The sequence below is a fragment of the Arctopsyche grandis genome, chromosome 5 (genome assembly GCF_051622035.1).
Source record: "Arctopsyche grandis isolate Sample6627 chromosome 5, ASM5162203v2, whole genome shotgun sequence".
In the NCBI taxonomy this organism is placed as follows: domain Eukaryota; kingdom Metazoa; phylum Arthropoda; class Insecta; order Trichoptera; family Hydropsychidae; genus Arctopsyche; species Arctopsyche grandis.
Genome location: NC_135359.1, coordinates 8,434,130 through 8,449,688, shown reverse-complemented (window position 1 = coordinate 8,449,688; position 15,559 = coordinate 8,434,130). Strand labels below are relative to the sequence as shown.

General features: G+C 31.5%; 1 protein-coding gene across 1 annotated transcript; it reads left to right on the top strand.

Moving 5' to 3' along the window:
- Positions 1-651: 651 nt before the first annotated feature.
- Positions 652-14,401, top strand: LOC143911583 (uncharacterized). The gene is given in 6 exon segments (XM_077430537.1): positions 652-695; positions 1,665-1,760; positions 6,318-6,390; positions 9,188-10,048; positions 10,940-11,063; positions 14,089-14,401. Coding segments are annotated over 5 exon segments (1,386 nt in total). The 5' UTR covers positions 652-695; positions 1,665-1,682; the 3' UTR covers positions 14,339-14,401.
- Positions 14,402-15,559: the final 1,158 nt, after the last annotated feature.

The following is a 15,559-nucleotide window of genomic DNA, read 5'->3' as shown; positions in this document are numbered from 1 at the left end:
GTTCAAACAATATATAGAAAATCTATCCAGATCTTCCTGTAGCTTATGACAATCGTCTATAGTGTATATAGGTTTATAAATTATATATAGTGCTATTGTTTGTACCTACATTGTATGTATGTACATATGTACATACGGACAATACAAATTTTAAATTACTCTATAGAATAGTATCGAGTTTTAATTTGAGTGTAAATTTCATCGATTTAGTGTAATTCGTATTTATATATGACACGAAACTGATTCGTAATACACAACATTGTTTTATATGAATTATATTGTGAGAATTTTAAATTCAATTAGCCTACTTTATTTATATTTATATACACATATTTATGTACACAAATACCAATTATGGGACTGAATACACTTTAATCCACTAGCGAGGGCTTTCGCTGAAAAATTTTAATGAGATTTTGATTGGGGCGTGTTTTTAAAACGGGTACATTTTCCGTTTCGAATTTAATATAGCGTAACCTTTTAACAGAAATTCCATCACTCATCAATTTGTGTATGCACTCGAGAATTAGCCATTTTTCAACGAAGCAGGATTTGCAGCGGTTTCGTGGGAGTGGTGTATGGGGTTGATTGTGGAGGTTGTGTGTTCCACGGCTAGTATATAAAGGGTATCGTTCGTGCTTTAGAATCACTTGAACGCGCTCTGCTGTCGCTTTCACAACATCCCTCAAGTCAGAGTAAGTTACAAAGCCAAAATATATCATCTAGTAATACTGTCTGTAATATTTGAAAAATAATATTTCATATATGAGTATCCGAAATAGCTTATCGCCGATTGTGAGTAGACCCTAAAGTCAATAAAATCAATCTGCCATTGCCTCCAAAGTATGATTGAAGGACGAATTTAATTAAATTTTATGAATTTCATTACTTTAAAATATATTTGGTAAAGTTTGACGTCGACCCTTTAAGAATTTATATATAATTTCAATTCGATTATTTGCCATAGTATTATTATAAAATATTTTCAATGTACGAGTACGTTTTATTTTGACTAAGATTTTTTCATCATTTTTTTTTAACTAAGAAATATTATATTAAATACATTTATTTAAAAAAAAAATAACTAAATGCAATTATAGGCCATTCATTTCATTGCAAAAAGGCATCATTTAAATTAAACTAGAAATAGTTTAAGCATTACATTTCGTTATACAATTACGGGCGTATTTTTGTGTAAATTATGTCTAACTGATTAGTAAATCATATGCGAATGGGCGTACAATCTAATTTATCGTTAAATATATTAAATTCAAACTAAACCCTCTGAATTTATACAAATTTATACTGAAAAACTTTTTCGTCTTGAGGTTTTTTATTCGAAAACATGAAATATACTGCTTAATATGCTTAAAACTTTTATATATGAATTGCGTCGTTAGAAATATTCTTCAAGTTCGAAAAACCCAAGAAGTTGTTGATTAAATTGAACTTTCCCTACTTCGAGGCTCACAATCGTTATTAATTTTTTTTTAAACTTCATTCCATACTGGCGTGATATGCTATTTAAAATTCATTTTGCTATAATTTAAATATTTATTATAATATTAAGACGATTTTCCCGAGTCGGAAATGAGTCAATATCGTTCAAATTTTAATTTGCAAATACGTCACATTGAAAATTTTGTATTTTGTCTTTTTTTCAGATCAACAATCAAATTGCCATGGGGTCCGTTTCAATTTTCCACATGATCGTCATATTTGCCTGTGTTATGGTGCTCGCCCAAGCGATGCCTGCCAGAGTAAGAAAATATTCATTTTAATTCTAATCAATAGTAATTTTCGTAATAGTCTCTTAAAATCATCAGTACAATACTAACAATACATATGTATCTAACATTCGAAATGTGCCAAATTCACTTTGACTTTAAAAAAATGTAATTAATTTCATTAACACACTACCTGCTTGTAATTGTCTTTTTGATCAAGCGACCATTATTAACCCAATTTCTGTTGATTCTTTGATTAAACGCTCGCGTCAAAGCATTCGGTCAAAAAATCGCAAATGAAACTTCAAGCATTAATTCGGCGGATAAAATTAATGGTTCCAAATAAAATGTCACCCTTCCAGTCTGAGAAATACCTTTGAAGCGATCATGGTTGTATAATCGATTATCCGCTCAACGGGATGCTAGAATTGCCCTATAATGACGAAATGCCCGCAAATTTTCAGACAGCTTTCAGTCAACGCTTTCCCAATGACAAATATCCCAACCGAAAACTTTTCTATGTTAATATTACATATGTTATAATGGAAGTAATCAAATTCGAAACTGAATATTATTACATAAATACATTGGAAAATCATTCGAGAATATATACATGAAAAGACAAATCCATCATAGATGATTCTTGGAATATTATTCAACGAAATTTGCATGACTGAAAGGATCAAAAGGGAGGAAAGAAATCAGGATAAGTCTGTTTGGCGCAAGTTAAGCCGAGCGAAAGTTCAACCAAACCCACAGACGAATTTCAAAAATTTGCAAGTGTCGTTCGTGCAAACCTAATCAAATCATTGCCTAGCTTTCTGTCGGCATTTATGATTCCAAAATTTTAAAATCTCATCGATAATCTCCTGTGAAAAATAATGTACGCAGTTGATTTTGAATTTAGCTCTTAAATTTTAATTTAAATCTTCCGTTGGCATAATCGTACAAACACAGCCTTTCATTCGATAGAAATGTCCGTTCATTCATTTTATATAATAAATTCATTTAAATTGAGACGGATTTGCCATTTTGCCGTACACTGGCTTATCCAGCTTTCACATAAAGCTTAAATTTGCTACATTTATAACATTCTATGTATTACATTCGCTTATGAAATAAGTCAACTGCAAACGAGCGGCCATTGTATATACATGTATATATTATAGTACATTCGCTTTCATATACAATATGTATTTAGCTGTCAAAATAATTTGCAAACCCCACTATAATCGAATGCTTCTGCCATTGCATTTATTTCAAATGCAAAACTGGCGAAATATGTATTTGTATAATGCACATGAAATATTCAGTTCAACTGTAGGTAACAAATTTTCAAGAACGAATTTTATGCAATTAAATTATATAACTACATAATATGTACATACATATTTTCTTACATATAAAACTGAAACGTCGTTTGTAATTCATTTCTGATTGGCTGTCGTCAAAGTCGTTTCCGATTGGCTGAATTGGTCAAAGACGTTTGTGATTTGTCAGTCGTTAAATAATATTTGATTTTTAAATGCTTTTTATTATTACGAAATTATGTTCACAATACATCTTATATCTATTTTAATAGCTACTGATCTACTGATCATTTTCTATTTTACAATTTTATTTTATTTGGTTAGTAATCATAGTATTATATTATTCTAATGTTAATGTACAGCATAATAAGAAAAAGACCTCAAAAACCTATTTACAATTCTTATAAATGCTCATAATAAATCAAATACATAATATTAATTAAAGACCCTCAGATAAAGTCGATGACCTAAAGCAGATTGTGTTTAGGTAATCTTAAATAATATTAATTTTCTTCGATTCAAATAATTTTGATAACAAAACAAATTCAGATTTTTTTCGTGGTTTTCATTTCATTTCCATTTGCCGAGCGAAGCCGGGTAGCACCACTAGTTTTATATAAATTCCACTATACTCTTGATTCGATGTAGCTTTGGTCAATTTCCGCCAACCGGAAGTTATGTTTTATCCCACGCCATATTTCGCTAAGTGTATTAAATTATTATATACAAACATATGAACATACATACATATGTACATACTATGAACGATAATGAAAAAGTTTCATCGGAAAGTTTTGATTCAATTTATTTGTATAATCAAATCATGAAACTGCCTAAGCAATTTATACACATACAAAATTTAAATACATATCGTTGAAAATGTTCAAACTATGATATTTTCACGTGTCACATATTATTTCCGTTGATATGGAAATACTTGTTTGAATTTCATATTACATATCAATTTTCTGTTGGACACTGGAATATTCTGTTCACAGTATTATATAAATATGTATTTATGTACGTATTTTCCAGAAGCTCTACCAGTGTTGCTCGGTTTATATCTACTGCCTAAATTGTACGGTATAGATATGTATATTTATGTAACCGTCAATACGTTTTTAATTGAAAGACCGTGCCCATAAACACTTTTAATGTTTGAAACGAATTAAGTTTTCTTTTATTTGCTTTAGTCGGTACGCGAAACTCAATTAACCGTCTTTTACTGAACTTATTTTCCGCGTCATCGAAATTGAAACGACTCCTTGTTGACATTCGCGATTCTGAAAACGTGTGTAAATTCAAACCGGGGTCGTTTTATTTAACGTTTGTATTTTTTTAGGCTCTACACAAGGTTTGTTTTTCGAATTTTCCGATTTATCTTCACTTTGAGGAAATGCTCGTTTCGCCTATGTCACTTCGAACGAAATTAATACGTTGTTTGTCGCATTTAATTTGACCGCTTCGTCAGAAATTGACACGTTGACACCTACCGCGATATGAATGTCATGTATTAAATTCTCTCGTTACAATATGTCCCTTGATATCACTAATGAAAATTCCTCTCAAATATCTCACCGAGTGAAATTGTCAAACGGTGTCTATTTGTTTTTTTTTTTTATTGAAGAGTATCATCACATCGGCTGCAAAGTCTAAGAAAATACCGAAAGTTCTATTAAATTAGTTGAAATCAATATTTTTTTATGTTCCATAACTGGAATTACGACAAGGCGAATCATATATATTTTTATATTATTTTACATACACATATACATATACCAGGAAGACCTAACAGGTAAACCCCAATGCACCTTCCTGGCCAATATAGTAAGATTACTTTTGTACATACATATGTAAGTACTAACAATTTTTCAAATATAACAATATTATAAAATTGAGACATCTATGGATAATCAAAAAAAAATTATACACAGAAAATTTTCGAGAAAAGCATTATGTAGGTAGCATTTATTAGATTCAACAAGTTCGAGATGCTCATCACAACATTTAAGCAAGAAAAATCAGTAAATTCTAGCAAGAGACAGTCGATCAGCGAATTTGGCCGATAATTGAACCCATGAGCTCTCTATTGGTATTCAATAGACTACCAGTACACAACGTTGTGGCTATATATTTATAAAATCCTGCATAATTACTGCTTTTTGAATGCTTTAATATTTCCTTTTGAAGAGGACTTCTATTTGCATTTGATTCGGATTTGCTTTTAAAATTGAATACTAGAATTGCCAATTCCTATCAATATTCAGGAAGTTCTATACCAATACCTTTCAACCTGGGATATGCTTGATGTCATTTAATAGCAATTAAAGAGAAAGAAATAAACCCAACAAAATATATACCTACATATGTATATATAGGTAATATTATATATTGTTATCAACAGAGGCTTTCTAAATCATAAAATGAGTGAAATTGTCGAATATTTTTTTTCAGATTAACAGATACCTAAATCAAATAAAATAGTCAATTTGAAATTTTATCATTAAAATACTTCAGCAACCGATTTAATGTTCACTATCTTGAAAATCGAATTGAATTTTTCAGCTACGATGATATACAAGATCTTATGTATGTACATATAATACATATTGCTGCTGTAAAATGTATATACACATAAATATCAAAAAATTAATGACACGTTATCTGTAAGTCTTAGTTGAAATTGATCGAGCTTTTCTTAGATCACAATAAAACGGGGGGTCTTTTCCGATGATAGAGTACAAGCAGCAGGGGTAGTTTTTCCCCACAGGTGGTCTAGAGTCCGTAGGGAAACAGCCCCTTCTAATTCCCGTTTTATTTTTGTCTCGTACAATATTTCATCTTGCATTAATCGCACTATCTTTTGGACCACTACCAATTTTTTCATAACAAAATCCAAACTTGGACTTGGCTAAACTTTTGCAATCATACTGTTAACAATTCGGATTTTTTCATACTGGTACTGGTATTGTATTTTGAGAATTCCTGAAATAATGAAGAATAAAGATTCAAATACACGAGAATTTGCTTTTGCCGTATTTTTTCCATGAAATATTATTATACTCTTATAGCGGATTTTATGCCTGAAAAACGGTCGCTCGTTTGCACTCAAGGGGACTCTTAGTTTTCCGTCACAAAAGGAACATATTCACATACATACACGGCTTTATTTCATTTTGAATAACCTTTTTTATACTCTCGCAAACAATACATCACAACATTTTAAAAAATACAATATTCAGTAAAAACTACAGCACGTTTGTTGTCTTTATTAAAACAGGAAGACGTGGATCGACTACTGAACAGATTGCAACAGCACGAGATGAGAGAAGCTGCTCGCTACGAAGACATCGGTGAGTCTATTATCGTCGTATTTAATACACTACACGTATTTATTAAATGTATATGTAATTCTAGTACGTTTTATTATTCATCACCTTGTCTAAGCTTGTTAATTGCCAATCTGTATACGGTGGACTTTGAGACTGCAAAGGGCTCATGCTTTAAAAATTCAACAAGTGGCTCTTCCTAGTTGAAATTTTCAATCTGTGTACAAATTATAAATGATGAATATTCCATAAAGGCAAATAATTTATGGTACTAAAATAGTATTTGCCGATAGTTTGAGCTGGGAAACTAATTTCGTATAGTTTTGGAAATCAAAAACGTAACCAATTCTAGGATGAAACGAAGGCTTTCGGGTAGCTACCGTTATTTCAATTTACCGTTGAGCCATATAAAATCGTTTTTTCTCACTAAAGTCATGTAATAAACTGAATTTTTCTTCGTCGCTTAATATGGAATGAAAAAATCTCGCTGAAATAATTTATAGCGTCACGCCTCAGAAGTTTCGTTCGCTCAACCAAAAACATAGCATAAAGTCTATATTATAGACGAAATTACGTTACTGAATTTTTTTCCAATTCCTGAAAGATTTATGAAAGGAAATTTAAAAAAGATTACTTATTTATTATTCAAGTGCATGTTAAAATGGACGGCAATCGCAAAATTGGCGAAATTTATTCCCCAAATTGTATTGAATCAAAAACATACATCTGTACATATGTGTATTTAGATATTACTATACAGCATATATAAACCTTTTACGATATCCTTTAATATTATATTATATAATAACGTGCCTAAAGCCTGTAATTATACCGTTTCAACATACATAAGCATACCTTATGTACACAAGATAATACAAGTATGTAAAATATGATTACATACGTTTACAAGGATAGCGAAAAACTAGTATTAAAATAGTAAGGCTGCAATAATAATTTCAAATTATTAACATATTATAACAAAAAGATTCAAGATCTACCCACTTAACATTGAATTTCATATTCGAAAGCTTGTATGTACCTATTTATTTTGAAACTGAAAACACTAAATAGAGCTTTTGAAAGTAATATTTTGATTGAATTTTTTGAACTGTAAGATAAAACGATCTTTTATCCAAACTTAAATTATACAATACATACATATATGTAAACCTGGCATCTCTGGCTTATATTTCGATATGAAAATTCATAAAAAGTCGAAAATCCTGACGGTAGCATTATTCGCGAGACAACGTTTGTATAATATTTATACGGCCACAATACGTAAACTTTCCGATTAAATATTCAAAATACCAAAGGAATTCGCCGGAAACATACATAAGGTAAGATGCGTTGATGTGTGAAGAATTCATAAATTATTATATACGAAACGGTAAACTCGAATCATGCGCTGAAGTGTACCCTTAAAATATGAATAAGCCCCAATGTTATATTGTATTTCAGCCGAAATCATCAGGTTTTCGCTTGAACGTGTGTATCGCATAATTATAGATATACATACATAGATACATACATACAATATGGATTATGTAAATTTAATCATGTCATCCAATTACAGACCATTGTTCGCCATGAAAATTTCAATACGTTTGTTCTACATAGATGTGCATACACATCAGAGCGAAAGTAATGCAAGGGTGAATTTTTATTATTTCCTTTTCAAAACTTCAGATAACGATCATTCCTTAGCGTAGACTCGTTGAGAATGCTGAAGAATTTCATCTGCAGTAAATAAACGAACGGTTTTAAAGAAAGCGTGTATTGACTCTTCGAATTCCACTTGGAAAATTTATTTTTAATAGAAACTGAACTCGTTGATACGTGCAATAGCTTTTTTTTTTTTATTAAATGAAATCGTTTCGATCAATTCTGCAGGGATTTAATCATACCGATAAAATTCTCCATCTATTGCAGAGTTAAGTTAATTGGTCAATCAACTTAATTGCATTTATATCTGATGAAAAAATACGTATACGCTGTGATGTCGGAACTTTTTCAGCATTCAATATGCTCGATAGTACATGTATACATATGTAGAAGAAAGCTCTATCGCTTGAATTCACATTTGACACATCCTATGACTCGTTTTGAACTATTTTACTTCGAAAAATTGTTTTCAAATGCCGTTGAATAGACAAGTGTCAAACTGCCAATAACTTTTCAGGCGATAACGATATCGGGTGAGTACATTTTATAATACAATTGTGTAGAGATACCGAACACGTTCTATTCTGTATTGTTTACTTACAAAATAATTGATTTTTTTGGGTATCTTTATTAGAATTAAATTCATTTGATCTTTCTTTGAAAATGTATAAATATAATATTTCGGTATAAAAATCACGTAGCGTTCTCCATGACTCACTCCTTGAAATGTCTTTAATTTTATGCCAAATTGTTTGACTCCATTAAGGTGATTGTAAATTTTCTCGAAGGAAATTTTCATTAGAATTTACCAAATGGCTCATTTCATACAGTTAAATAATATACATACATATACAAACGTATATTCAACTTAAGTTGATATACGTATGCTATGAATATTCTTGTCATATAAGCACTAGTTGGTTTTCTGTGTTGTTTTTTGTGTTTGTGAATTTGTGATATTAAGTGAACGTTTTGAATTTGTGTGGTAAGTTTATATTTTATTTTGTTATTTTATTACTGTTCGTGCAAGTGTAATTCTTTATATTTAGTAATATTATAGCAAAAGATATCTATCTCGTTTATTACATTATATAATAAATGGATTATTTAAAATTTGACAATGTCTGTTTAATTCTAAAATAATTTATTGTTTTAGATGAGCCGACAGCTCTACGTTGGTATCCCACATCATACCTGAAGATTCCCCATAAGAATTACAATTTACAACGCAATTTAGACCAGTTGGGAGGTGGAAATCTCGTTAGAAATTTGGACCAATTAGGTGGAGGAAACCTCGTGCGCAATCTGGATCAGTTGGGAGGTGGAAATCTTGTGCGCAATTTGGATCAATTGGGAGGTGGAAATCTTGTTCGTAATTTAGATCAACTGGGAGGCGGAAATCTTGTACGCAATTTGGATCAATTGGGAGGTGGAAATCTTGTTCGAAATTTAGATCAACTGGGTGGTGGGAATCTTGTACGCAATTTAGATCAGTTGGGAGGTGGAAATCTTGTTCGTAATTTAGATCAACTAGGAGGTGGAAATCTTGTTCGAAATTTGGACCAATTGGGTGGAGGAAATCTTGTGCGCAATTTGGATCAGCTGGGAGGTGGAAATCTTGTGCGTGATTTAGAACAATTAAAAAGCAGAAATTTTATGCTCTTAAGTTCAATTAGAGGTGGACATCATGCACGATATTCAGATCAATCTAAGGGTAGAAATTTCATGCAAATAAATCCACGCAATTTGGATCAGTTGGGAGGTGGAAACCTTGTACGAAACTTAGATCAGTTGGGAGGTGGAAATCTTGTGCGCAATTTGGATCAATTGGGAGGTGGAAATCTTGTACGGAATTTAGATCAGTTGGGAGGTGGTAACCTTGTTCGCAATTTGGATCAGTTAGGAGGTGGAAATCTTGTAAGAAATTTGGATCAGCTAGGGGGTGGGAATCTTGTTCGAAATTTGGACCAGTTGGGAGGTGGAAATCTAGTACGCAAGTAAGAAAGTGAAACCATTGCTCGAAACTGAAAATAAAAATTAAAAAATCCAAGATGTACATACATATCGAATATATCATACATAAGAATATAAAGACTTATGTTTCAGAATTTTATAAAATAAAATCAGATTATATTATTATACTATATAATCAAGAAATGTTCATCGGAACGAATAAAATACAAGCATATAATATATTTGTGTTATTTATTATCATTATTTATTTTTGTATTTTGGATATAATACATATGTGGAACACATTTGAAATCGCGAAAGCAACAAGTGGCCCGATCAGAGAAGCAACACGATATGACCAGATGTCGCTACATATGTATATGTATGTACATATAAACCAGTGACTTTAAGCTTGGCTACGCGTGCTATTATAATACATATGCAATGTATGTATATGTATATAAATATATATACATACCTTGCCCAAGAAGATAAAATTTTCCAGTGGATTTTCTTCTTTGGACAGGATCGTGTATTCTTTTCCGGGTTAATTTTAATTTCTTTGAAAATAGACTGAAATATTGGCTTGAAAAAACCCTGACCTAATAAGTATTTAATTTCTCCAAAATATCACAATTTTACGTACTTCGTTTTTTTCTCGATATATTCAGTAATTCTTTTAAAATGCTCACTTCTGTATTATTTATTTTTCATTAATAAAAACGTGAAATTGTTTTTCTTACGATTTTTCGACAAAGCATTTCAAAAAAGCTTGTTTTTGTAATGACAGGTCTATTCCGTTCGAATCCTTTTATACCCTCAGGGCTTAAGATGATTTTCACAAAAAGAATTTTTTTTTTTTTTGGAAAAATTCTTCAACATATTTTATCATTTTCTTTCGCCCTATACTCCCCCTCCCCCCCCCCCCACCATCGTGCGTGTTTCTTGGTCAATAATTTTCTCCACATTCAAGGTCACAACATCCGCAACCTGGACTCCCTCGGTGGTGGAAACCTACTCAGAGAAACCCGCCCCGAATGGATCTTGTACACCGGAGATAAAAGGTTCGATTCCCTCAGGTATCATATCATTCATTTATCATCCTCATTTACACACATCTTACGAAATAAGTAATAGTAATCTAAGAAATACTACACATTCAGATACGAAACCAACTACCAATTTTAAGCCATGGATACATACCTACATAGTACATATGTACACCTGTCGTTCAATCAAAAATGAAATACTTGCCACACATCACATTGTAAATACGTCAAAAAATATGTATGTGAGCACCTCAAATATTTATTTATTCGCAACCAATCCTCTGCAAATATCACATTTCTAATACCTTCACTTTTTTCTCTTTACATCAAATACGACATGTGTATAAGAAATTATTTGCTACGAGTATACATCAATTCCAATATGTAGGGTTATTTGGTTTCAAAGATTTGAATTTGAATTTAAAATCATTCACTATTATTGTCATGTCAATAATATGTTCAATCCCGTGTATTGTCGAAAATCGAGAAATTCCTTGTAACATATATGAAGAATTCATTTTAATTTTGAAAATATGAAATTATCTATGTAACGTAACTGTTTGAATCGGATAAAATCAGTTCGTGGAAAACTTCAATTTTTCCGCACAAGTAACTAAAATATAATAACTTATGGTTATTAATTATCGTTTCTACAATGTATTACTTTATTGAAATAGCTCATCATTTCAATAATATTGATCTTAAGACAAAAAAATCCAAATTTTCCATCAAAGTTCGATGGTTGAACGGTAAATGCATGCCCATATTGATAATTCAATATCAAATCCATCCATACATTCTCTTATGTGATTTTATTTGATTATTTTAAAAGCGAACGAGGTAAATTTAATCTCAGAGGATGTCTTCGAAATGAAATTTCATCATTTCGGCACGAGTATGTCAAACGTGGAACGTAAAATGCACTCAGCGTCTTAAATCGAGTTTCAATTGAATCCAACCTGATTTGATTTATGATTTCCGCTCAATAGCATTTTTATTCTTGCTGATAGTATTATTTATTTTTAATAGATGCCAAACCCCACAAAATCTCCCGTATCGTTATTATTTTGCGGTTAATAAATGTATCTCATCCATCTTCTCGGGCTCACCTTGTCATTGACTTATTCCATTTCACGTGAATAACTCAGATAACTGTCACAAAAATAAATCCACCTACGTAAAAAACGAAATCTTATAGCCTCGCAAATGTAATATCATATCACACATCATTCATTGTGTCATTCTATTTTTCACTGAGGAAAAATTTATTTTAAACCTATCAATCTACTTGGTATTAAATAGTTATTTACGCGATCTTCCTTCTAAAAGAAAATCATTGTTTAACTCTCGGCGGGCTCGATCATTAACTAATGTAGTGGAAGTAAAAGAGTGGACCCTAATCTTAACACACAGCGAGATACAGAAAGAAAATGCGTGTTGTTTAATATTTTGTCTTTTGGGTCAAGCTCTACTTCCATTAAAATTTCCTTAAAAAGCTTATGTGTGTTCATTATTACAATAACATTATTAAATAAATATACATAGGAATATTTACTAATTCCAAGTAGGACTACCAACAAACATACAATTATATTTTATTAATATCAAACATATATTTATATACATATGTAGTCAAAATTCAATTTTATATACAAAAATGAAAAAATAGATATTATTATACGTAGCAGCTTTATCAAACTATGATATTTATTTACCTTTGAACTTAACCTTAGAGGTTAGGTTTTAAATATTTCAAATTTGCTCATTAAACTGTTGATCACATACCATAATCACTCATTCCACATACGTATGTACATATGTTCCAAAACTATGAAGCGGGTGATCGATCGTCTTGTACGACTAAAGGTCCGTTTATATTATCCAACACTGCACGTAAAAAAATGTCTATTCATACTATACAGCACTGCCCGATTTCGGCACGTTCATACATGCTTTGGATGGCTGCAAGGTAAAATCGGCTCACAGAGCATTACAAAGCGTGACGATACGGCGCAATATTGCTTGCGTCATACCGTCGATTTAGTATTGTCACTATATAACGTTTCCGAAAATATTAATATGCACATAGCAACACTTTCGCTAGTACGAGTGTAGTAAATGCTGTTTTGAATACGTCGCATACACATTACGGAACATATGAATGTGTCCATATAGATTGTACTAAAGAATACCTACGTACTGATGTTTACGTGCAGTTGCCTGTTTGAGCTGTACTGGTATACACAGAGAAATGTAATAATAATATAAGTGACTTTAGGCATAATAGTGTTGTAAGATTGTGGTATAGCTATCGCCATACTCTTGTATTTTTTTTTTTATTTTTTTTTATCTTCAATTTAAACCAGGAAGGCCTAGCGGGTAACCCCAATGGGGCTTCCTGACCAGAAATATTGTACATTTGATACAAATATTATTATTATTATACAAAGTACATAAATACAAACATATCAATTAATATCCACAGAGATACTAAATTGAATTATCGATTAATATACACAGAGATCAAATTTGTAAATTTGCAGCATTTTAAACAATTCAGCAAAATTGGAGATTGATGAAAACTCTAGATTTTGCGTGAAAATGACTAAGGTTTCCAATTTGTGAGAACTGTTTCAATGAAAATCAGATAAATAGGCATACTCTGATAGGAAACGATCGACCTTGGGTCACAAATCCAAGGTCTGACCAGCAGAAATCAGTGGGATTTGAACCCGTGACCACTCTGTTCAAAGCATTATATGCTAACCACCAGTCTATTCTGCTGGTTAAGCTATCGCCATAATAGACGCTAGTTTCCGTCACATTCGGAAATTATTTTTACATTTATCTGGATATAAACAAACCTTGACCAGTGCCTTTTAATACTAATATGTTCAAACGCAACAATTCCTATCTGCATTATAGTTTTGAAACATACATACATACATACATAAAAATCAACGATGAACAACAAAATTCAGAAGGTCTTGAGAGTTCAAACGTACCCAGATACAATTCGTTTGAATTGGAATTTAATTTGTATTTAATTTGACAGTGGAATAACCTTCGGCAACCAGAAACGTATGCTACCCGACTTGGTGAACGATTACCAGACCTACTACCAGCCACCAATGATGCCCTCCATCAAGAGGTTTCAGAATTTCGACGAGATCGATCACTCAGGATTCCTCGGCTTCCAGAAGAAGAGCGACGGCATGCAGAAGAAGAACTTCGACGAGATCGACCATGCAGGATTCAGCGGTTTCTCAAAACGTGACCCTAATACCCCACGTCTCCGGTACTGAACGATCAACCAACCCAACCACCTTACACTAGACAAAATCAGCCCAATTTCCAGTCACTAGGTCTCACATTTGCCAAAATCCATCGAGGGACTTAACTTTTGACTAACATTTCATATACTAAGCAATTGTGTCAAAAAAAATTTTGTTCCAATGTAAAGGTAGATATTTAAAATATGTTACATAATATTAAAGCAAAGCTATCCATGGTGTAATAGTACGTACATGTAATAATAAAATTGTAAATTATGAACGTTCTACTTATTAATTCCATAACATTTATTGTATAGAAATTGTTAGTATCTCTGAAGTCTAATACATTCTAAGTGTATATGATTTATTTTAAAATATATTGATATTTATAATATGCATTCAGGTGTGTATTTTGTATGTATTTTCTGATATTACCTCTCAAGTATTATTTTATGTTTAACAGTGTGTAATCGTGGCATGACCGAAATAAGTCATGAATAAATTAATGTTATATAATATTATTATTGATTGTATTGTATGCATTCGTTTTATTGAATCGATGTTAAAAATATCTCAATAAAATTGCAATTAAATATTTCTGTCTATTATTATTCTACCATTTTTATTTATTTATTAATTTATACAAGTATACACCCATTTCTTTTTATTAACACGACATCTATAGTCGACATTGTACATTAGTGTTGGCGTTGAAGCCAACTACAAACATTACAATCATCATAGAGACATCTATGGACACATTTTTGCAGCATTTTTAAATATCAAAAAATTATGAGATGCTTTAAACTAAAATTTTGCGGACAGAATTGCCAATTTGTTGGAACCATTTCCAATGAAATGAAATGAATTGGCAAACTCTGAAAGGAAACGATCGACCTTCACATATCGAAGGTCTGGCCAGCAACAAAGCTATGGATATAACCCATGACCACAGAATTGAAAGCATTACATGCTACCCACGGTTCGATGTTGCTGGTACATATCATATCAAATTTCACGAGCTTTAATGTGTTTGAAATTTTAAGTTTAATATTTTATAATAAATTTACGCATAAACAGGATTAAATAAGTTGTATTAAAGCATAATAAAATATTTGTCCGATTTCGGACTTTTGAAAAGTCGAGAGTGCTCTCCGTCGGAAAAACCGGATAAACCTGAAGCAAAATATAATAGCTCCATTAAAAGTTTTTCCTGATACGCACAATTTAAATTTAATTAAAATCTCCATT